This window comes from Sarcophilus harrisii, chromosome 2 (assembly GCF_902635505.1).
Source record: "Sarcophilus harrisii chromosome 2, mSarHar1.11, whole genome shotgun sequence".
Lineage (NCBI taxonomy): Eukaryota > Metazoa > Chordata > Mammalia > Dasyuromorphia > Dasyuridae > Sarcophilus > Sarcophilus harrisii.
Window position 1 is genome coordinate 58,652,089 of NC_045427.1, and position 25,510 is coordinate 58,677,598.

The 25,510-nt window shown below is 39.1% G+C and overlaps 1 protein-coding gene across 1 annotated transcript in view; it reads left to right on the top strand.

Moving 5' to 3' along the window:
* The first annotated feature begins 8,392 nt into the window (after nt 1-8,392).
* The window catches only part of TK2 (thymidine kinase 2), a 43,527-nt gene continuing 26,409 nt past the window's right edge, over nt 8,393-25,510 (top strand). The window contains exons 1-3 of the mRNA XM_003758387.4: nt 8,393-8,816; nt 13,447-13,484; nt 19,619-19,693. Coding sequence (XP_003758435.1) covers nt 8,621-8,816; nt 13,447-13,484; nt 19,619-19,693 — 309 coding nt within the window. The 5' untranslated portion in view covers nt 8,393-8,620. The remainder of the gene's footprint in view (nt 8,817-13,446; nt 13,485-19,618; nt 19,694-25,510) is intronic.

The following is a 25,510-nucleotide window of genomic DNA, read 5'->3' on the forward strand; positions in this document are numbered from 1 at the left end:
TAAATCTTTCCAGATTTTCTGAAATCAGCCTGTTTCTCATTTCTTAAAGTACAATAGAATTCCATTACATTTATAGACCACAATTTCTTCAGCCATTCCCCGACTGATGGACATTGGGGAATAGCTTTGGTTTGTAGACACTCACATACCTCTGCATATGTTAATTGTTAATATATCTTGGATGGGCTTTTTCCCCCCCAATCATTACAGATTTCACTAATAACACCAGAGACTAAGATGGTACAAAAAGGCAAGGGAGATTATGTCTCTCATGTATGGGAGGGAATATATTTGCATATTTATAGTTATGTCTTTGGAATTAAATATGCTTTTGTAAAAGCTCCACTGTGTTACATTTAGAGCTCCTATAACAGCTATTTAAATCACAAAGGAATTATTTTATAGAAATAAAAAAAAATAACAGAATTAATTAAATTAATTTGGAGAAAAAAGGCTTAGATTCTCAAATGAAAAAATTTCAAAAAAAAATCTGAATTCAAGTGGGCTTATCATGAACAAATCTCAAACAATATTACAAATCAATAATCATCAGAACTATTTGGTAATTGTTTAAAAAGAGAATTAAATCATCAGGAACAGGATTTATATCATCAAGAATAGAAGACTAGATAAACATGATTCTTGAACATAGTAACTCAGTGTTCATTAAACCCAGGAACACAATTGTTCTGTTCAACAACAGCTGCTGGGAAAATGGGAAGACAGTTTAGTAGCTCACTATATTAAAGCAAATAAAATTCTAAGTTCCAATTTGACTTAAAGATAAGCTTTCATGTCATGTATCTTGTCAAAACTGATTATAAAAAGTATTCTTAAATAAACCAGGCATTGAAACAGCCATGAAATATAAAGCAATTTGGTTGTGTAAAATTAAAATCTTTTGCATAAAAAAGCAATTTAGTTAGTATTAAAAGAAAAATACTCTTGATTAAGAAAAATTTTTTAACATGCAAATCTCCTGAGGAAGATCTAATAACCAAGATAGAGAGGGAATTGACCCAAGAGCATTCCCAAAAGAAAAACGGTTATAGAACATGAGTAATTTTCAAAGAAGAAATGCAAATAATCACCAATCTTATAAAAAAAATTAGTCAAATCACTAATTATAAGAAAAATACAATTTTGAAAAACCCTATGATTTTACTTCAAATCTGGTAAATTGGAAAAAAATGATGAAAGAAGTAGTCATTGGCAAGGCTCTGAAAATATAGGCATGCTAATACAGTATGATTGGAACTCTAAATTAAGCTAATCATTGTGGAAAACAATGTAAAATTGCTTAAAATCACTAAATTTGATTCACCACTACTAGATATATACCACAAGAAAGTCAAAACATATATGCTAAAATATTTCTAGTGCTACCAAAGATCTGAAAAAAAAAAAAAGAGCCTATGACTGAGAAATGTCTAAACAAATTGCAGAATGTGACTATAATGCAATATTATAAAGTAGTGATTATAAGAAATTCAGAGAAATTTGAGATTTTTATGAACTGTTGCAAAAATGAAGTAAGTAGTATCAAGAGAACAAGATGCTAAATGAACACAATAATGTAAAGGAAAATAACTTCTAAAAATACAAGAACTTGGGATATTATAAAGAAGGAGGTACTTCAATATGCCCGTCATTTCTAAGTTGCTTCCTTAGCCATTACAGAAGAATTTTTATTTAGTTGACATTGGGAATACCTTCCATGGACGTGAAAAACACATATACATCTTTACATATAATTTAACTTGTAGTTCAGTGTAACTGGTAGTACCAGTTCACCTTCTTTCTACTTCTTTTCTCCATTATTTTCCTTGTTAGTAAACCTTTTTGTATAATTGGGAGAAGCTACATTAACCTCTTCTTTTGTGGAGATTCTCTAGACTCAAGAAAAAGGTATATAGAAACTGATAGAACAACTCTTGATGATCTCAGTTGAGGAAGAAAATTGCTTGTCGCCCCCAATTATCCTCAAGATCTCTTTTTCCTTCCTTCCTTCCTTCCCTTCCTTCCTCCCTCCTTCCTTCCCTCCTTCCTTCCTTCCTTCCTTCCTTCCCTCCCTCCTTCCTTCCTTCCTTCCCTCCTTCCTTCCCTCCCTCCTTCCCTTCCTTCCTTCCCTCCTCCTTCCCTCCCTCCTTCCCTCCCTTCTTCCCTCCCTCCTTCCCTCCCTCCTCTTCCTCCTTCCCTCCCTCCTTCCCTCCTCCTTCCTTCCCTCCTTCCTTCCCTCATTCCCTCCCTCCTTCGCCTTCCTCCCTCCTTCCTTCCTTCCCTCCTTCCTTCCCTCCTTCCTTCCCTCCTTCCTCCCTCCTTCCCTCCTTCCTTCCTCCTCCTTCCCTCCTTCCTTCCCTCCTTCCCTCCTTCCCTCCCTCCTTCCCTCCCTCCCTCCTTCCCTCCCTCCTTCCTTCCTCCCTCCTTCCCTCCCTCCCTCCTTCCCTCCCTCCTTCCCTCCCTCCTTCCTTCCTTCCTTCCCTCCCTCCTTCCCTCCCTCCTTCCTTCCTTCCTTCCCTCCTTCCTTCCCTCCCTCCCTCCTTCCTTCCTTCCTTCTTCCTTCCTTCCTTCCTTCCTTCTTTCTTCCTTCCTTCCTTCCTTCCTTCCTTCCTTCCTTCCTTCCTTCCTCTTTTTCTTCCTCCCTCCCTCCTTCCTTCCTTCCCTTTCTCCCTCCCTCACTCCTTCCCTTCTTCCCTCCCTCCCTTCCTTTGTTCCTTCCTACCAGCAGAATCGAAAACCAACACAATAGGGTAAAAAAAAGTGATGGCTGTGCTTTGGGGGTCTCTCTTTTTTCTTTTTTTAACTCTTCCTCTAAGAAGAGCAAGAGGAAGTTTTCAGTAAAGGAGGTTAAGATTGACCCAAGGCTTTTGTGACCTGAGCAGCAGGTTCAGGCAGGATGCTGGAGTATTCAGGCCAATGCAGACTGGGAGAATTGGACCCACATCAGCACTGCCCAGTACTAATTGAAATCTGGCATCTTGTAAGGTGGGAAGGGAATCCATATTCCTTATTTTGTTTTTAATTTATGAGACTAATATAAATAAAATGGATTGCCCTCTCCAGATTCCTTTTCTTTATCAACTTTAGTATATGCTTAGGAGAAAATTTACCCATCAAATAACTTGGAAGAAGATGGATACAACTGACAGGACTTTAATGCATTTATTTTGTATTTTATTCCATATCATTAAAAACTATTTGATCATGACACACTAAGTAAGTTTATGTGTAGGAGATAACATTGTAATTAAATTGTATACATTTTGTATCTTTTTCTGTGCATACATGTTACTTCTCCCAAAACTTGCTCCATGATTCCAAGGAAGTCATTGTCCTCCTTGGGCTTTAGTTTAGAAGAAAGACTCCTGTCAGGCTGATTTATTGTTGATGTTGAATATTGTATATGCTTTCCAACTTTTTATTTTTTTTCTCAATAAATTGCTTTATTAATAATGCCATTTAAAAATAACTTTTTATTTCAAAATATATTCAAAGATAGTTTTCAACATTCATTTTTACAAAACCTTGTGTTGAAAAAATTTTCTCCCTCCCTTCCCCCACTCACTCAGTTCATGTAAGTCTCTCCAGGCCTTTCTGAAATCATCCTGGTGATCATTTCTTATAGAACAATAATATTCCATAACATTCATATATCATGATTTATTCAGTCATTCTCCAACTGATGGGCATCAACTCAATTTCCAATTCCTTGCCACTACAAAAAGGGCTGCTATAAACATTTTGGCACATGTGAGTTTTTTTCCCTTTTTAATGATCTCTTTGGAATACAGTCCCAGATGAGATATTGCTGGATCAAAGGGTATGCACATTTCAATAGACTTTTGGGCATAGTTTCAAAATTTTCTCCAGATTGATTGGATCAATTCATAACTTCACCAACTGTCCCAATTTTCCCACATCCCTTCCAACATTTATCATTATCTTTTCCTGCCAATTTAGCCCATCTGAGGGGTGTGTAGTGGTACCTCAGAGTTGTCTTAATTTGCATTTCTTTTATCAATAGTGATATAGAGCATTTTTTCATATGACTAGGAATGGTTTTAATTTCTTCATCTGAAAATTGTCTGTTCATATCCTTTGATCATTTATCAACTGGAGAATGTCTTGTATTCTTATAAATATGAGTCAATTCTCTATATATTTGAGAAATGAGGCCTTTATCAGAATTCTTTCCCCATCTTGTCTGCATTGGTTCTGTTTATACAAAACCTTTTTAACTTAATATAATCAAAATTATCCATTTTGCATTTCATAATGTTCTCTAGTTCTTCTTTGACTATAAATTCCTTTCTTCTCTACAGATGTGTTGGTTCTTCTAATTTGCTTATAGTATCATGCTTTATGTCCAAATCATAAACCCATTTTGACCTTATCTTGTTAAAGAGTATTAGGTGTTGGTCAGTACCTAATTTCTGCTATACTAGTTTCCAATTTTGCCAGCAATTTTTGTGAAATAGAAGCTGGGATCTTTGGAGTTACTATAGTGTTTGACTATGTGCCTTATAAACTAACCTATTCCACTAATCAGCTACCCTGTTTTTTTGTGTTTTTTTTTTTTTCTGAAGCAATTAGGGTTAAGTGACTTGCCCAGGGTCATACAGCTAAGCAGTGTTAAGCGTCTGAGGCCAAATTTGAACTCAGGTCCTCCTGACTTCAGGGCTGGTGCTCTATCCACTGCACCACCTAGCTGCCCCAGTCTCTGTTTCTAAGCCAGTACCAAATGATTTTGATGACTGCTACTTTATAAAATAGTTTTAGGTCTGGTACAGCTATGATGCCAATATTTTAATAAAAGAATTGTCATTTGGCCATCTTTCTCTTAGGCCAAAACCCCAACTTTTTCACTATGTTGATTGATATGCTGATTTCCCTTGTCACTCCCCCCTCTCTCTCAATTTAAAAAATACTTTTTCTTATATGGGTTGTTTTTCCAAAGGTAGGGAGGGATACTAGGGAAAATTATGAAAGTGCAAAACCCAGGAACAATAATTTATTTTTAAGTGAATAAATTTATCAAATTTAAAATTTTTTTCTGCTTGTCAGTGTTTCCTTCTGAACATTTTAAATAGTTCAGTGATAACCCTCCCCTCCTTTATTGCCAACACACTAGAGTATAACTAACATCCCATGTTTTTTGTTTGTTTTGTCTAGTTTTCCTATTTCCCAAACCCTGCTCTCTCAAAATGCAGGGGAAAAATAACAACCCACAAGTCTCTTAACAAATAATAATATTCAAGCAAAATACACTCAAATATTTGTCCTGTCCAAAAATGTATGTTTTATTCTGCACGTTTGGATCATCACCCCTCTGTCAGTAGATAACATCCTTATCAAAACTTTAAAGTTCTGGTTGGTTATTGCATTGATTAGAGTTCTTATATTTCACAGATAATTTTCTTTTTCTCTTTTAAAATTTATTTAATTTTCTGAATTATTCTGAATTTAACCAACATGCATAGTGGAAGAGAAGAAGAGGATTGGGGGGTGGGAGTCAAGATGGCAAAGGGGAAGCATTAGAGTCTGCATTTTCTTGACAAAGATCTAGAAGACTCGCCAGACCTAATTCTGCTTTGAAAAGTCAAGAAGATTGTATAAGTGTGATAAGAATTTTTGATTTTTTGTTTCCTTTTATTAGTTTTTATTATTAACATTTATTATGGGGTTAAGGCTACTTCTCCTTTGACTTTTGGTTAATTGAAAACTTGTTTTTTTTTAAATTTCACCTAACTAAAATCCCACAGATGGAATAATAGTATTAGGGAAAGACTGTTATTCCTCAGATAGAAGCCAAAGGGAAGTTTGACCTTCTCAAAATATATTCTTTGAAAAAGAATCTCAACTGTCCCCAATTTCTTAGTTATCTTGTTGACATGACAATTCATTCTTCCCCCTTAATCATCCCATTATGATCCCTCTAAAAGATTCAGGGGTCCTCAAACTTTTTAAATAGGGGGCCAGTTCACTGTCCCTCAGACTGTTGGAGGGCCGGACTATAGTAACAACAAAAACTTTGTTTTGTGGGCCTTTAAATAAAGAAACTTCATATCCCTGAGTAAGGGGGATAATCGTCCTCAGCTGCTGCATCTGGCCGGCGGGCCATAGTTTGAGGACCCCTGCAAGTAGTTTAATCTCTATCCTGACTTAATTTATTTATTTCTATAACTGACTATAGAATCTATTTAACTATGTTTGTTTCCTTTAGGGATATATGAGATCACAACTCTGCTTAACTAGGTTTGTTCAACTTTTACATTAAAGGAGCATGGCATTATAAATCTATTTTTAAAAACTTTTATTGCCAAAGAGAATGTATGAGACTGCAATATGTAAAGGAATACTTTTTTGCCATTCTGATGTAATTTTTTCTCAAAAGCATTTTTAGAATTCTAATCTTTGTTTTCTGAATCTTGAACCTATGCTTAGGCATAATAAAACCTAAATTTTTGTTATCTCCATCATTTCTGCATTGTGGTAGATTTACTTTGGTAGCTGTTACCTACTATGTAAAGTGTCATAATATATGAAACTGTCGAACTCTATTATATATAACTTGCTTTTCTTTTTAAGGGCAGGGTGTGTGTGTGTAGATATGTGTGTATGTGTATGTGTGTAAGACGGCCCTGTAGGTTATGTGTACCTGTATAGTTTTGTTTAAATGTAGTTTGAAGATATGAATAGATCTATTTTTGGAATCTATTTCTACATGGCAGACAGATTCCAATTCTCTAGTAGGGTAATCTGGGGATAATAAGGAAATTAGAAAAGTATTAGGCCATCTACACGTTAGATTCTTCCCAGAGTCTTTCTCTGTCTTTAAAGAGCTTTCTGAGGAAAATATGGACTTGGATATCTTGAAACAGGAATCCAAAATCAAAAGGATATCTTTTCTCCTTAGCTTTAGACAATGTTGGCCTTAATGCAGGGACAGAGCATTTAATATTCTCTACCAATGAGGAAAATCTTATTTAATTCTTTAAAAAGAATACTCAAATGATTTTTCTCTCTCTTCCCCATCAAAAGAACAAAGCCTTTGTAACATATAAGCATCACAAAGCAAAATAGATGCCCATATTTGCCAGGTCCAAAAATGTTATGTCTCATTTTGCAACTTGGGTCCATCACCTCTCTGTCAGCAAGTAACTTACTTCATTATCAGATCTCTGTCCAGTCATTTATATTGTTGAAAGCCCTCACGTATTTCAAAGTTGTTTTTCTTTATAATGTTGCTTTAATTGAATAGCTTATTCTCCTAGTTCTGTTGATTTCACTTTGCATCATTTCATATTTCCTAGAGTTCTACGAAACTGTCAATTTCCTCATTTCTTATAGCACAACAATATTCCGTTTACATTCACATCTCACAAGTTGATCAGCTGCTTCTCAGTTGACAGGTACCCCTAGTTCTTTGCTTGGAAAAGAACTACTATAAAATTGGGACTGTGTTCTATTTAAACTTTGGAATTCTTAATGTCTAGCACAGGACTTTGCATACAAATGCATGCTTATTTTGACTGTGCCAACTTGTGAAAAGTTCCTATTCGTAAATGTTTTGGGAGTGACTAATTTTATCAGATTGGTTTATTCTAAGTCAGAAGGCTGGGCTTCAGTCCTACTTCTGTCTTTGGAAATCCTACCTCTTAGGATAAAAGAATCAAAGATCTCTAGAACTTGAACTTGGGTATTTTTGTTGTTGTTGTTGTTGTTGTTGTTGTTGTTTTTTTCCCCTGAGGCAATTGGGGTTAAGTGACTTGCTCAGGGTCACACAGCTAGGCAGAATTAAGCGTCTGTCCTGACTTCAGGACTGGTGCTCTATCCACTGCGCCACCTAACTGCCCCGAGCTTGGGTGGCTTAAAAAAATTGATAACTATATTTTATTATAATCTTTCCCACTTTATTCTCACCCCCGCCCCCATTATGTGAGACAGGGACTGTTTTGCCTTTCTTCGTATCCCCAGGGTTTAGCACAATGCCTGCTTTGTATGGAAAGAACTTAATACATGTTTGTTGACTCGATTCTCCTTTGCAATGCTCTCTTTTATTTTATGCATTTAAAAACAGTGTTCTTCATAGTGAACAAGCATTTATTAGGAGCCTAAAAAGGAATCCATATTCTGCGTCAGGCTGCAGAAGGGATCCGTAACGTAATTACGTTTAAAAACGTCGGATGTAGTTCAGCCCTGAAAGACGCAGCAAAACTCCGCCGGGGGCGGGGCAGTGAGTAGAGGAGTTAGGATCCTAAATGCGTTCCTTTAATTCTCTGTCTTTGGCTTTTTCTATTGAATTTACATAACCAGGTATAACCGTAAGGAGCTAAGCATCTCCCGTGATTTTTAGGTGGGAATAAAAAAAAAAAGCAACTATAGAGTTCCGGGTGGCAGGCAAGTCTGGGCTTGATTTTCTCCAGCTGATGAAATAGGGAGGTGCGGCCTTAAAGGCCCGCCTCTCGGCCGGAGGGCCACTGCCATTCGAGGGCTGGGTCCTTTGCGGCATCCGCCGCCAGCCCCTCGCAGGAAGCCAAGCCGGCGTCAGGAGACGGTTGCAGAAGCACCGAAGGCCGGCAGCTTGTCTCCGCGGTGCTGGCCGCACTGCCAGGGCCCCATGGTGCCGGTGCGCGCGTGGGTCCGCTTACTGCTGAAGCCCCGTGGACCCGGACTGGCACCTGCTCCGGGCGGCGGAAGGCTCTGCCTCCTGGCCTCTCTGGTCCGGCATCAGCACCTCCGTCCCCCGGGGCTGACAATGGCTTCGGGCTCCGAGGGGCAGCTGCAGCCCGCTCCGTCCCGGGGTTGGCCCATGGGTAAACCCCCTGTTTGTTTTGCTCTTTGTAACCTTCCTTCCCCCTTCTGGCCTAAGGAAGAAGCCAGGCTTTCTCTGCTTTGGGGATTTGGAGGTGGAGAGGGCCAGTCGAACACATTGTTAGAACGTAGAACGTCATAGAGCTGTAAGAAATGAGCGCACGGGAAGCAGGATTAGAGTGTCACAGATATAAGAGACGTTACAATAGAGAATATTAGAGACGTAAGGAACCTGGAAACGCCGATTGTTAAGTCGTTACAACAGCAGAGTGTCGGGTATAAGAGAGGTCAGGATGTAGAACGTTAGCGCTGTGAGAAACTGTAGAACATGCCTGGTTGGAGCTGGGAGGGCCCTTAAAACATCTAGGGTTGTCTCAGGGAGAAGGCACTTGGAAATCCAGTGTTAGAACACGGAATGTTGGAGCTGTAAAAAAACTGGAAACGAGGCTTGTTAGAGCTTGAAGGGCCCTTAGGATATGTGATGTAGTACTTGGTACACAGATGTAAAAGGACATTGGAATATAAATCGGCAGCAAATAGAATGTTAGTGTTATAAGAAACGCTAGGACGGGCATCCTTTGAGTGGGAGTGTAGCGTGCCAGAGGTGAAAGCACCCTTAGAATGAAAGAGTTCCAATCCTCCTTGAGACGTCTAATTCAGAAAAGTCGTTTAACCTGGGCTATAGTTTGTAGAAACCTACTTAAGGGCGCTTTTATTTGGATGAAAAGAATATAGAACGTGATGTGATCTCTGATGTAGGGTTTGGCACCAGATGATGGTAGGCACCTAAAGTTGGAGTCCGGTCATGTGAAGAATTCACAATGGCTATTGTCTTTGGCTAAAAGTAGATTTTATTAGGTTATTGGGAATAGGTTACGGACCAAAGGAAGGGATATAACAGACACCGGGAATAGTAAATATGAAATCGAGTGGAAGAGCATATGAAAGACAAGCTCCTCAGTGGAACTTACAATTACCCAGTAGAAAGGGAGCACCCCATGAGGTTGGGGTGTATCTTTAGCTGGCAGGCTAAATCCTGAAAGGGACTTTGCACCCTAAAAGTTAGCTGTAAGGAGGAAAAGTTAGGGGAGACACCACAAAGCATGGAGAATGGGGGGGAAAAAACACAAAAGTAAAACTAATTGAAGTGGGCTAAGTTCCAAAAAGATTTAGCAAAGAACCAGGAGCAAGAAGAAAAATTTATAGAAGTTATAGAGACCAAAGCTTTATGTTACTTATTTGCTAATTTTATGGCTTACAGCAGGGGTCCTCAAACTTTTTAAATAGGGGGTCAGTTCACTGTCCCTCAGACTGTTGGAGGGCCGGACTATAGTAAAAACAAAAACTATTGTTTTGTGGGCCTTAAACTTCATAACCCTGGGTGAGGGGCATAATTGTCCTCAGCTGCCACATCTGGCCCAGGCCGTAGTTTGAGGACCCCTGGTTTACAGGTAGGTTTGAAGGGTAGTCTATTTACTATTATCTCAGGAGCTTGGTTATCACTGACCACCTCCTTGTTTAGCTGACAGTCAGCAATGTTTGTAGGACTATACTATAGTTTTCCTAAAGCTAGGAGATTTTAGAATCATTGACAGACAGATTATAAGAACAATAGAACTCTAAGGTCAGGGGACTCAGGATTACTGCTATATTTTGCCTAGAAGCTGTACCCCATCAGAAAGTGGTTCACAAATCTTAAAGCACTATGAAAATAGTAGCCATTAGTATTATGATGAATGTAAAATCTTAGTGTTGCAAGGAACCTTAGGGAACGTGCAATCCTTTCTTCCTGTTTTTATTGATGGTGATAGGAGGCTGAGGTTTTATGATTTGTCCATGGTTACAGAGAGAGAAAGAAGAAAATATGCATTTATATGGTGTTTGTTATGTGCCAGGTGCTCTGCTAAGTTTACAAATATTATTTCATTTGACTCTTAGAACAATTCTGGGAGGTAGATGCATTTGTAATTCCTATATTACGGTTGAAAAGACTGAGGCAAGCAGAGGTTAAGTTATTTTCCCAGAATCACACAATTCCTAAGTGTCTGATGCCTAACATAGAACCCATTTCCTGTTGTATCTAGGCCAAATTACTTAGATTATAGTAGTTCCATTGGTCAGGATGCACCCTTTTGAGTGTACATAGCCATCCTTCCTTGTCTTTTTATCCTCCTCAATTCTTGTCCATACCTTCTCTAAATATTTCAGAAAAAATTTATTAGATATACCTGATGCCTTCTTCTGTTTTTGTTTTCTTCTAATTGTAAAGCAGACTTCACAGATGACAAAATGTGGTTCAGTTTTCCAAAGTTCTAAGTGGTAAAGATGGGGCTGGTAGCCCAATTATCTGATTTTTGTCCCAGTGCCCTTTTGAATATATCTCATTGCTTGCCTAAGTAGTCACAAGCTTGAAGATGACTTTCCTATCTTAAACAAATTTCACTTTGGTTTAAAATGACTACTGTGTGGTACACATGACACTATACAGTATTTACAGTGTGACTGCTGAGCTTGAGTCCCAACTCTTTTATATGCTATTTATATTATTTTGGCTGTTATTTTTCCTCTCTGAGCCTCATTTTCCCCATCTATAAAATGGGGATAATAATATAATAACTGTTTTATCTACTTAATTTTTTTATGATATGATGTATGTAAAGCTTTTTGTAAAAATTAAAATCACGTAAATATAAGCATAATTACTTTTTTTTTTTTGTTTTGTTTTCTCCACTCAAAAGTTCACTTATTGAATCGAATTGGGTGAAGGTGTGCCAGGCACTGTACTAAGCACTTTCCAAATACTATCTAATTTGAAGAGAAGAGTAATATAGCTTGAATATATAGTTTTGTATTTCCAGTGCCTAGAATGGGTCCTTGCACACAGTAAGTACTTAATAAATGTTTATTGAATCGTAAAACTCTCCTTAGTTTATTTGTATTTTTTTAAAAAGCTTTTTGGATGTCTTATATTTTTTGCAGTCTAGTTATTTCCTAATACAAAGACTCCATTGAACTCTCCTTTATACTTAAGAAAAACAGCTAAGCAAAATTACCCCCAAAAAGAATATTGATAATGACATTCTATATCCATGATCCTCAGCCTCTAAGTGGGGAGAGAGGAGGGGATTTTGGTCTCATATAGTCTAACACCTTCATTTTATCTGTGAAGAAAATGAGATTGAGGGAGATCAAATGACTTGCCCAACACACAGCTAGTAAGTAGTAGAACCAACATTTGAGTCTGAGTTCTGGGAATCCAAATCACTGTTATTTCCATTAAGCTGTGTTTCATGGTCCAGTATTCCTGGAGCCAGATGGATTGTAATTAATCACCATTTGGCAGTCTTTTAGGATTATTTCCATGCTTCTCTTTCTTTTCAAGCATTTTTTTTGCTTCAGTCACTGGTCTGTTTAAATTCTGGCTTCAAAAGTTTTCCATGGGTCAGGGAGTCCTCAGAAGTAACCTTTCCTCCTAAGCTGCTAAGCATTGCAAAGTACTTGGTGGCATAGTACTTAAGAGTGCCAGCTTCAGACACTTCTTAGCTGTGTGACCCCGGTGAGTCACTTCACCCTGTTTGCCTCAGTTTCCTCATCTGTAAAATGAGCTGGAGAAGGAAATGGCAAATCACTGTGGTATCTCTGCCCAGAAAACTCCAAATGGGGTGACAGAGTCAAACAAAAACAAGAAGGCCATGCTGGAACATGGAAGGCCATATATAGTTTTACCTATTTTTTCCAAGATTTTGGTTAGGGAAGTGAATTTTGTTATTATTACTTTCATAATTTGTTGTTGTCATGTCCAACTCTCTGTGACCCAAGGACCATGGCACTGTAGGCCCTTCTATCCTCCACTGTCTTTCAAAGTCTAATATTTCCATAATACATGATAATAATAGTTCATGTTGACTTATGAAGATCTTTGCAACTTGCAGAGCATTTTCCTGATGGCAAATATTATACTCATTTTTCAGATAAAGAAACTGAGATCCACGAGTGTTAAATGGCTTGCTCACAGGCACATAGGCTGATTTGGTCCCTAATCTTTTGACTTCCAGCCCAGAGTTCTTTACGATAGCTCCATTGCATTTTAAAGTTTATAAAATATTCTCTCTGCTTTCAGCAGTTGGTTTTTTTTGTGAGCGAGGGCACACATTTTTACAAATTTTACAATGAGGAAACAGTGACTCTGAGGGATTCTAAGTGATTTGATTGCATTCATACAGTGGCAGAGCCTGGATTTGAATAAGGGTCTTCGGATATAAAATTCCCATATTCTTTTTTGTGTTGTTCAGTTATTTCAGTCCCCATTTCAATCAGTCATTTATTAACCCCATTTGGGATTTTCTTGGCAAAATTACTAGAATGGTTTGCTTTTTCCTTCTCTAGCTCATTTTATAGATAAGGAAATTGAGACAAGCATGACTACAAGGCTGTGGGTGTTTAAGGCTGTATTTAAACTCAGGTTCTCCTGAATCCAGTACCAGTGCTCTAACCACTGCATCACTTAGCTATCTCATTTCATGTAGAGTTAGTTCATGAAATAATAGGATAAACCCCAATACAGTGATATTTAGCCTCCTTGAAATAACTATTTCAATAATGGCCCCCCCCCCCTTTTTTTTTCTTTTTTAGATAAACATGAGAAAAATGAAAGGGACCGAAAGTCACTGGTAAGTACTTATTTATATGCACACCTTCTATGGTAAGGTCTGTGTTTTATCTTGAGATTTTTACGACTGTAATTCAAGGTAACATACATTTATTACTCGTCCACTGTGTAGAAGAGATGCAGAGATACAAACAAGAAAGGCTTTGCCATCCAGGACCTTGTAATTATATTGAAGGAAATACAAAGTAAACACTGAGAAGTAAATCCTAGAGAATTTAAGGAGGGGGGAGAACTTTAATGAGGGCAGAGGTTGGGTAGGAATTGGGGTCCAACTTCCCTTAGGAAGCTCTGAAGGATTCTCAAAGGTGGAGGTGAACAGAGAATACATTCCAAACAGGAGACCATGCAAGGAGAAGTGAACTGTTTGTGTCAATTTGTCTGGAGCATAATAATGTAAAATGAGCTTAGAAATGTGAGCAGGAACCAGATTGTCCAAGTTTAAATGTCATGCTCATGAAAAAGATTATAAAAATATTTGATGAAGCACGAGATTTACTTTTTAAGACTTTGTGGAATTGACATCTTGTATTAGAGGCAGTTGATTAGAACAGTAAGACTTGAATTGAGGAAGTCCAGAGGTCAGATCTTCTCTCTAAAGTTTACTAGTGAGGCAGCTAGGTAATATAACAGAGTGGGGAGGACCTGAATTCAAATCCATCCTTTGATACTTACTAGTTGTATGACCCTTGGCAGATCACAACTCTGATTTCCTCCAAAAAAAAAAAAAAGAGAGAGAGAGAGAATGAATCTTATTAACTATGTGGTTCTGGTCAAGTTAATTTGACCTAAGCCTCAATTTCCCCATTTGCCAAATGGGCATCTGCCTTACAGAGTTGTGAGAATAGTGAGGTATTTGTAAAACACTTTGCAAACCTCATAGTGATACATAAATCCTAGCCAGGATTATTATTGCCACTACTAATACCCTCATATTCTGACCTTATAGCAGAGCTGCTTTGATACTTGAGTTATTTTTCACCTTTGTCTTTCTCAAAAGGCAGAAAGCACATAAGGGTTGGGAAGCAGTACACCCTGGCAATAAGCCTTGATCTGCTGATGACAAACTGACATTGAGGCTCATCCAGAAAAATGAAAGGGTTGGACTAGGAACTCTTTTAGCTTGAAATCTGTGATCCTATAGGATCCTTACTCCCCTTTGAGCCCCAATTTCTCCATTTTCAAAAATGGAGGTCATAATCCTTTCACACTGTCTGCCTGTCAGGGTTGTTATGAAGAAAATATCTTGTAACCTTAAGTCTTGTAGGTTAAGTCAGGTCAATAAGCATTTATTAAATTCCTACTGTTTGCCAAATAATGGGATTAGCATTGGGATTACACAGCAAGGCAAAGACTCTCCTGATTTTAAGAGTCTATAATTTAATGGAGGAAACAACATTCATATAACTAAGTGTAAACAAGAGAGAAATAGGATAAATTGGGATAATCACAGAGGGGTAAAGAATTGCCCTGCCCCGCCTCCCTTTTTTTTTTTTTTCCAAGTTTGGAGACAATTAGGATTAAGTAATTTAACTAGGGTCTAAGATTTAAGTGTCTGAGATCAGATTTAAACTCGGATCCTCCTGATGCTGGTGCTTTAGCGATTTTTCCATTTTGAAAAAATTTAATTTAAATTTGAAGCAATTGGGTTGATTAAGGGAGACTGGGAAAGGTTTTTTTGGTACAAGATACGATTTTAGGAAGGACTAGTAGAAAACCTGGAGGCAGAAAGAGGTGAGGGGGGAGGGGGAAGCGTTTTTGGCCCGGGAGACAGCCAGTGAAAATGCAGTCAGGAGATGGAATGTCTTGTGTAAAAAAATTAGAAAGAGGCCAGTGTCATTGTTACTGTTACTAAGGCACATGGAGGAGAGTAAAGTCGAAGAAGAATGGAAGCTACCAGGTGATAAAGGGCTTTAAAATCTCTGGGAGTTATTAACAGTTAACATCTGCAGCAGCATTATCATCCTATTTCTCTCCTAACTCTTTCCCAGGGGGCATTCTGAGGATTTAAACCCATGAATAAATCAATGTAAATACAAACCTGGGTTTGCTTATCATTATTAAAATAACAGCAACTATCTCCCAGGGTTGTTGTTTGCTTATGTTTGTCTGTGAAAACAAATGCATTATTTGCTTACTAATATTTCAGTGACAGTATATTCATTGCATGATAGTTATTGTTACTCTTGTAAGCCCCTCTCCCATTCTGACCCTGGGTGCAAGAAGGCCACGGTAGCACAGCACTAGCTTGGGTCCGTCCTACTGTTGAGGTGTAGACCACATGTGTTGAGGTCTACATTTGGGATACCTAAATGAAATTAGGGTTTAGTTAGGTCTAGTGGCAGGTTTGGGGTACAGGGAGTCAAACAGAGTTCCCCTGCAACCCCCTTAGATTCGGCGGTATATGAGGTCTAGAAGCGGCGCGGATTCCCAATAAAAGCATTTATTAGCCCAGAGAGCTAGATTAATAAAAGAGGTTTATTTATGAGTTTAGAAGTAGGAGATAGGTGAAGGTAGAGATAAGGAGGGCACTGGACAGAGGGTCCAGTGGACAGAGGGTCCTCACATGGTGACCATGTTTGCAATCTCTGCAAAGAGGGTTTCCAGTGTGGTCCTTTTAAGTCAGAGACTTAGTTCGAGGGGCTTTGGGGTATAGCCCCAAAGTTGGCTCTAGATCCGGTGGGCTGGATAGGTCCGGACCTTCTATTGGAATTCAAAGGACCAGGATTTGTGAGTCAAAGGGTAATTTACATTAGCTGGGGTTGGGAATCAAAGATTGAATCTTTCCCGCATCATTCCTCAAGCAGTTGGAACTTAAATTCATTTAAGGAAAAAGACATGGGGCAAAGTCAGTTATTGAGACAGAATTGAAGATTTTCTCCTTCCAGGATTTTCCAAGTTCAGGGGTCCCCTCTTCATCCCCCCCTCAAGCAGTCACCTCCAAAGGCATGTGGGAAAAGGGCCGCTGATCTCTTAACTGCTTCGAGCTGGCAAGGGTCGTAGAGATTTGGGGTTCATGCCAGGAGGTGAGGCGTGAGGTATGGGACTTGGGGATGACAGCAGGGCATTTAAGGGGTGCTTGTCCCGGTCAGTTGTTCCCAGTCAGTTGTCCCATGTTCTCCAGGCTGAAGGGCAGTTGTGAGTCCAAAGATTGAAGCCCAGATCTCTGGAGCAGGTTAAAACCGGGGTGTCATCCAGGATGGAGATGCAGCAGGAAATGCATCAGGCTGCCTGTAAGAACCCATCTAACAAGGAGAAGTAGGAGAAAATGCTGGGAGCAAAAGATTATTTGTCTATAGTAAAAGTGTTAAGTAGCCTAGAGTTTAGCCCTTTCATTCTTAATTTCCAGGAAAGCTAATTTCTCCTGGGGTTGGTATTAAAGGATGTGGACTAAGAAGTCAAGGTAGGCTAGAGGCCTATATCTCTAGTCAAGATAAGAATGCAATTTAAGCTCTTAGAAATCTTTTAACTGTGCTGCCTTAAAAGAGTTGGTTCCTTAATAAGCAAAGACCTTGAGCCTTCCCCCCACTTTTCCCACTCTTATGGGGGAGGGGTAGAAGGGGTCAGAGGGAGTGTAAGGTATCTCAGCACTGCCAACCCAGTTTACCGGCCCCTGAGGTGTTGGGATTGTCCTGGGATAAAAGGGGAAACAGGGCCAGACCCCAGTTCCCTACCGGGGAGCAGGATGCCGGAGATCAATTCAGCCCCTGTGGTGTGACGCAGTTTCTCCAGTGTTCCTCCTGCTCGAACTCAGGACAGAGACTGGGGTCTCCTCGGACAGTTTCCGGGGCACCTACAGGCCTAAGTCTGGGAGAGATTTGTATTAAAAGGCGCTTCTGCTCCGATGAGGCAGAAGTTGCCCTGAGAAGAAAAGAGCTGAGAGTCTCAGGTTGGAGGTAAAGGGAAACCAACAAACAGGTTTTAGCAGCAGAGTGGAAGAAACATGAGTTTTGGACCTCGAAAAAGTTGAGGTGGTGGGTGGATCCTAGGTTTCAATAGGTTCAGTTTTTCAACTTTAAGAGACAAGTGTGCTGGGTGTGTTTTGGCTCACCGCTTTTGCCTGAGGGCACAAGTGTTAATCAGTCCCAGGATTAGAAAGAAAAAAGCACTTTAAAGGATGGACTTGTCCCTAGAGAGATTGGAATTCAGCTAATCTATTCAGAATTCAGGTATTGAGATTAAGGCATTTTTCTCAAACCTAGTGCATTGACACAGCTTAAAATCTCCAAGGATGAGGGAGGGAAGCCAATTCATTGCAAACCCCAAGACTTTTTCCTAGACGTCTCTAGAAGGTGTCACAAAGGGCCTCCTAGAAGGCCGTTTGCCAAAGAAAAACCAGGATTTCGTCCCTACGACGTCTCGTAGGCAACTAATTTCCCCAAGACTCCCGGAGTGTGCCAGCAAGCTCAAATTAGCTCGAGACTTTGAGCCGTCCCCCGTGATAGAAGGGTGATGTGGTGGGCTTGCCTAGGTGAAAAACCTCCTCAGAGGGTCACCATCATTAAGGGCAAGGTAGAGGAGAAGTGTGCTAGGAGCGGGTGTGGTGTAATAGGAGTGGGTGTGATCTCCACTTCAATAGCTCCTCACTTAACTCTAGACAGTATGCATATTCTATAGCCCCCGGGTTCCCTGAGCCTGAGGGACACAGGTTACAAGTCTAGAGAGGTTGAGAAAAGCACAGACAGGAAAGACAGACTTCTTTCCTAAAGGATTTGGACAGAGGGAGTTTCCTCAAGTAAAGAATCTGCTCCAGGAAAGATTTTAGAGGCAGGGGAGTGTCTAGATTGTGGGCAGGAAAAAAACTTTTAGTTTTCCAAATCCTTGCAGCCTCTCTCCTATCTCTTAGAGACAGAGAGAGAACAAAAGAAGCCTTTTGTCAAACCGCAGCAATCCCTCAAGAATTGTGCCAGAGCTTAGAGCTCCCACCAACGACCCAAGCCCGACCCGAGGGCGTTGGGCGTCCACTGCAAGATTAGGAAAGAAAAAAGTCTTTTACCTTATCCAGAGTTCCGGATTGCCTGGTAAGAATAGAGGCCTTTTTCACCTGAAAGTCAAATAGGGTGAGACGGAACGCAGATATTCTCCCCACTATCTTTAGAGAGAGAGAGAGAGAGAGACGAAAGAAAGAACACAGATTTTTCCCAGAAGAATATTGCCTGAACAGCTCAAAACCCAGATTGGTTCTGAGTGCCCCAAAAAGGTTGGGGTTCGGTTTGGTTGCCAAATTATCTAGCTTCCGGTGTTCCCGGTCAGGGAACCAAATGTTGAGGTGTAGACCACATGTGTTGAGGCCTACATTTGGGATACCTAAATGAAATTAGGGTTTAGTTAGGTCTAGTGGCAGGTTTGGGGTACAGGGAGTCAAACAGAGTTCCCCTGCAACCCCCTTAGATTCGGCGCAAGGATCGGCGGTACATGAGGTCTAGAAGCGGCGCGGATTCCCAATAAAAGCATTTATTAGCCCAGAGAACTAGATTAATAAAAGAGGTTTATTATTGAGTTTAGAAGTAGGAGATAGGTGAAGGTAGAGATAAGGAGGGCACTGGACAGAGGGTCCAGTGGACAGAGGGTCCTCACATGGCGACCATGTTTGCAATCTCTGCAAAGAGGGGTTCCCAGTGTGGTCCTTTTAAGTCGGAGACTTAGTTCGAGGGGCTTTGGGGTGTAGCCCCAAAGTTGGCTCAGATCCGGGTGGGGCTGGGATAGGTCCGGACCTTCTATTGGAATTCAAAGGGACTAGGATTTGTGAGTCAAAGGGTAATTTACATTAGCTAGGGGGGTTGGGAATCAAAGATTGGAATCTTTCCCGCATCACTACCACGTGGGAAAAGCCCATGGATGGACCAGGTATGTCTTTGATCTGAGGACCAGACTGTCTAAGAACGGGAAGGCTCATCACTAAAGGGCTGGCCACAAGTGGACAATTTTTAACATCAGCTCATGGCAATCTCTGAACCCTGAAAGGATTTCTGTCTGCTTCCATGGAAAGAGTAGGAACCCTGAGGAAATCAGGAATTCTTAAACGACTGAAGTTAAAGTTGTTATTTATAGTTAGAGTTGACCCCATGGTTCTATTTCCCATCCGTCCCCATGATGGTTTCTGGGTCTAATATCTAATAACAATTTATCTCTCATCAGATCTGTATCGAAGGTAATATCGCGAGTGGAAAAACAACATGCCTGGACTACTTTTCTAAGATGACCGACATTGAGGTATTGATTCAGAAATACTGTGTCAAGTTGTATAAGAAGTATTAGAGAGAGCTGAGAGAGTCTAATGGGATGAGGCAACTGGGAAAGCATCCTGGTTTTCCAAGGTCTAGTTAGGATCTAGCATTCAGGGTCTTTCATAGAACTTTTCCAAAAAAACCCTTCAAGCCCCATAAATGTGAACTACTGTTGTTAGCATTATAATTAGTCAGTAAGCATTTATTAAGTACCTACTACCGGACTGGCACTGTGCTGAGCCCTGGGAATACAAAAAGAGACAACAGACAACCCCTGCCTTCAAAGAGCTTTCAATATAATGGTGGAGACAACAAGAAAACCAATATGTACAAACAATTTATACAATATAAGACAAAATAATTAACAAATTGAAGGTATTAGATTCAAGAGAACTTGGGAAAGGCTTCCTGTAGAAGATGGGATTTTAGCTGGGACTAAATCGTTGGTTATTTTATCATTATTATTTTGTTATCTCATTTTTATCATGTTCAAAGGTTCAGATAGAAATATGTCTTGGGACAAGTCTCCTGCTATTTAAAAAATGTTTAACATTCTATGGACTGTTCTATAGATGGATAAAATAATTTGTTTTTGTAATCAGCCACAAAGCATTAAAACAGGAATTCATCTTCTGTAGGTTTGCTGAAATAATCTTTAGTCCAACAGCAGACAAAGCAACAGGGATGAAAGCTGCCTTGGCCTGTTTCCTAGATCTTTTCTGCTAGGGCTCTGTCTTGAAGGCTTTTATTATTATAATCATCATTGAAATCTCGAGACATTCTGCATTCTAGTCAAACTATGCTGCTTCCTGTCCCCATTCTTATCTCACTGTCTCCTGCCTCTTGGTTTTTGCTTGTACCTTCTTCCCAAAAGCTGGATTAGGCTCTCCTCCATCTCCACCTGTTGGTTTCCCTCCTTTTCTTTGAGGCTCCTCTTCTATGAAGCCTTCCTGACCCTTTCCCCATTCCCCACAGGTGAATGTAATTTCTCCGTCCTCAGATTTCTAATAGCACTTTGTCTAAATCAGGAGTTCTTAATTTTGGGTCCATGAATCTCCAAAGGGTTTGTGTGTAAATTTCAAGGGATCTGTCACCTTGGAAGGGAAAAAATGACATAACAGTAACTAGAATTTATGTAGTGTTTTAAGGTTTTGCAAAGTACTTATAAATATTAACCTCATCAGATCCTTACAACAATCCAAGGAGGGTAGGTGGTGTTATTTTAATAACAATTATAATAACTAATGTTTCTATATTTTACTATATAAATATAGATTATTTATAAACCATATAGCATGTATCACTACATGGTTTATATGTTCATATAAATTATATAGGAAATATTTACATGTGTGTAGAAACTATTGTAAACTATGTAGTATATATAACTATAGTATGTATAACTACTATGGTTTATATATACTACATAGTTTATATAAATTATTTAGGACATGTTTATAGAAACTATATAGAACTATATAGTAAACTATGAGGTACCTGTAACTACATAGTTTATATGTTTATATAAATTATATAGGAAATATTTACATGTTTATAGATATATAGTAAAGTATGTAGTATATATAACTATATAGTAGGTATAATAATTTAGTTTATATAAATTATATAGGACATTTTTACATGTTTATAGAAACGATATAGGAGATATTTACATGTTTATAGACACTATATAGTTAAACTATTGAGGTGTGAGAAATGAGGGTTGAAAGATCCTCTAGACCAGGGGTCCTCAAACTTTTAAAATAGGGGGCCAGTTCACTGTCCCTCAGACTGTTGGAGGGCCGGACTACAGTAAAAACAAAAACTTTGTTTTGAGGGCCTTTAAATAAAGAAACTTCATAGCCCTGGGTGAGGGGGATCATCGTCCTCAGCTGCCTATCTGTCCCGCGGGCCATAGTTTGAGAACTCTTGCCCTAGCCAGTCCTCAGGTTTTGTGAAAGAATTTGCAAAGCCCAGTGAATGCAGGTGTGAGGTTTGTGGCAAAAAGTGGGTTTATTACAGTAAGAAAACAGTTTTCTTAGTGGGCAAAATTCTGTTAGGATTATTTGCAAAGGTTTGGGCACACAGCATTTGATTTTATTTGGGTTTTTTTTTGTCCCAGAGCTGGGGACCTTTCAACCGAGGATGGTGATTATGCCCCTGAGGAGGAGATTACTTATCTGGGAGTTTCTCCTATAAACAGAAGGGTGGGGCCCCTCCCAAAGGCTGGGAGGGGTTTTGATTCAGGGCCTTTATAACACCCCAAAATCGGGGGACAGTTTACATCAAAACTATGTAGTATATATAACTATAGTAGGTATAACTACATAGTTTATGTGTTTATATAAATTATATAGGATGTTTACATGTTTATAGAAACTATATAGTAAACTATGTAATATATATATATGTATGCATATAACTAGTTTACTATGTACTTTACTATTTACTATGATGAGTGTTTTACAATTATCTCATTTGATCTTCACAACATTCTTGGCATACAGGTGCTATTTATCATCCCCATTTTACAGTTGAGGAAACTAAGGCAAATGGTGGTGAAGTGACTTACATTCTTTGAAGACTTCAGTGGATCTGTGATTTCTTCAATATGGATACTTTTCTTCCCCAGCACAAAATAAATTCCCTCCACACTCTCATCCAGTGGGCTTTTTGTTATTCTTGGCTGTGGGATTATAGAACAGTAGAGCTGGAAGAATTTTAGATATCAATTCACTAGCCCCCACAACTTTACTTAGAAAATGAGGGAAACTGAGACCTAGTAGGAGGAAGTTATTGCCCAGAGTTACACAGATAGTAAGTAGAAGAATTTAGATCCTGAGCTCTACCCATCCTCCTCCCTCCCAACTGGACAATACTGTACCTTGTAAAACCCCAATGATGGCCACCCTGACACTCGAAGGAGAGAATTCTCTGGCTCTGCTTTGTGAATGTAACAGTAAATGTGAATTTTTTCTGGGGCTGTGGGCTAAGAATCTGGGATATGTAGGGAATAGAGAGCCAGCTTTCAGCATCAGGAAGCCCTGAGTTCAAGCCAGGGTAGACCCCTCTGACTCACAAAGCAGTTAGTCCTTTAAGGCCCCAGTCTACTAGTGAATTGTTCTTTTGTGTCAGAGGAATTCTCCCCATGGATGAAATTACAGCTCCAGAACTTTACTCTCTCCAAAAAAAATATCCCCAAACTATTGAAAAACAAGGATGTTTAATCTCTGCTCTCACTTCTTGCTTTGCTTGAGGAATTTGTAGGATCACAGATCTAGAACTGGCAGGGATCTCAAAAGCCAATGAGTCAAACCCCCTCATTTTACAGATAATAGCTAATATCTCTTGGTGGTTTAAGATTTTCAGAATACTTTATAAAATTTCTTTTTTTATACTCATGGACATTTCTGGGAGACAGGGTTATCTTTTCCACATCATGATTTGACCATCTAGATTTTAATATATCATAGGTCAGCATAAGAAATTAAAGGGGAAGTTTTTAGGAGTTTTGTGGAAGCCACAGATGACACTTGAAGGCCTGCTGATGACATATAAAAATTTTTAAAACTCAGAAATGCACAAAATAGTTGCAGAGTTTTTCATAGTATCAACATATTTTATCTTTTAATACCATAAAAATGCACAATCTCTTTTTTAAAAGTTAAAATATGACCAAATACTTAATCTGAATTTTATAATAAGGTACTGTAAACAAAAGAAAAAGGAAAAAATTCAGACTTCTTTTCTGGTACGAAGGGAGAGTCAAAACATTTGATGCAGATTTTCCACATCACGGAGGTGCAGTGTACCTAACCCCATATTATCCTCATTTTCCAAAAGAAGAAACAAGCAGAACAGAGGCTAACTTTCTCAGGGTCAGACAGCTTGTAAGAGTCTGAAGCCATATTTGAACTTGGGCTTTCCTGCCTCCAGGTTCAGCATTCTATCCATTTTAACCTCAGTAGTATTACTATAAAGAAACTGAGACCCTTGAAAGCCAAGAGTAATATGTAATAGCCTCACGAGCTGGTATTCAAACCCATGTTCCAGAACTCATCATCTTCTTCTTGCTCTCCCTAGTCCTTCACTTTTAGTGTGAGGGACTCCAATCTTTCCAGTTATCCAGAGAAATTCAAACTCTGGGAGTTTGAATCCACACTCATTCCTCCTGGCCAATTTGTTGTCTCATTTTCTTTTTCTTTCTTTCTTTTTTTTTTAAACCTTGAAAACATCCTTGGTATATGTTTCCTGCTCCACTCACATCGCTGCTAAAAAGTTCAGTTTTTTATGTATTATATGGATTATTCACAGTGGTCCTCCTGCTTCCAGTCTCCCCCATCCTTCCACTCCAAGCATTTTCTCTGGTTGTCCTCCATGCCTGGAACACTCCCCCTTCTCCCCTCTGAGTACTGACCTCTCTGACTTCCTTCAAGTCCTCCCTAAAATCCCATCTTCTACTCGCTTTCTGTAGGAGCCCTTCTGATTCCAGTACCTTCCCTCTGTTAATTATTTTCTATATAGTTTGCTTTGATCATGTTTGTCTGCATGTTGTCTCCCTTGCTAAATTGTAAACTCCTTGAGGGCAGGGACCATTTACTTCTTTTTGTACGCTGCTTGGCACATAGTAAGCCTTAATGAACAGATGCTTGTAGACTGTTCTTTCCTTGCTATCTCCATTTCTACTCTATTCCAGCCCTATTTGATAGACACTAGAAAAAATAAAAAGTACTTTATTTATTCATTATTCCCCAGGGGAAAGGAGCTAGAAAACCTGTTGCTAAAGATTGCTGCCAGCTACAATTCAGCTAGTCAACTCTCCTTGTGCTACACTGAGACTAGAGCACAGTGAGAGGCAGAGTTCTCCTGGGAGATATATTAATGGCAAAGCCTGAGGCCATTCCCAAGAAATATTCCTGAGTATGACTACAGTAACTGGTACTTTAAAAGGCACTGTATCCTAATGGGATAAATAGTCATTGACTCACAATATTTCTGATCTCAGTAGGTGTATGTCGTGCCCAGTAAAATACTAAAGGAGGAAAGGAAGGAAAACTTGAAGATGAATTCCATCCCCTTAGGGGAGGCATAATGGCAGCCTAATCATTCACATTGCTATCTGTTGTGCTCTGGGCACAGCAGGTTTAGAGTGGGAGGAGCTTGAATTATGTTACAGCTTATTTTAGAACTTTGAACAAGTTAATGGGCTTCAGTTTTCTAATTTGTAAAATTCATTAATGTATGTATGTTTCAGTGGTGAGTCAGGCACTGTGCTTGGTATTGGGCATACAAGAGCAAAGGTACAGCTGTCCCAACTCTCAAGGAACTTACTGGAGGGGGGTGTGGAGTACAAATAAGTACACAAATAAGTCGATACAAAACATACAAAGTAAAGAAGAGCATGGAATTGTTTATTTGTTGGATCTATGGATAAGGGAAGAATTTAGGACCAAAGAAAATATAGAGGACATTACAAAATATAAAATAGGTAACTTTGATTATGTAAAATTAAAAAGGTTTTGCACTAACAAAACAAATGCCCAAATTAAAAGGAAAGCACAAAACTAGAGGGGAAATTTGCAATAAATATCTTGGATAAAGGCTTCATTTCTCAACTCTATCAAATCAATTCCCCAATTGATAAATGGTCAAAGGATATGAACGGGAAGTTGTTAAAGAAGGCAAAGCTATCAATCGTCATATGAAAAATTGCTTCAGCAGTCTCTTGATTGCTAAATTTGATGGCATTTTCTCAGTCATTGTTCATCTCAATTTACTGATTTCATTTGACATTGTTGATATT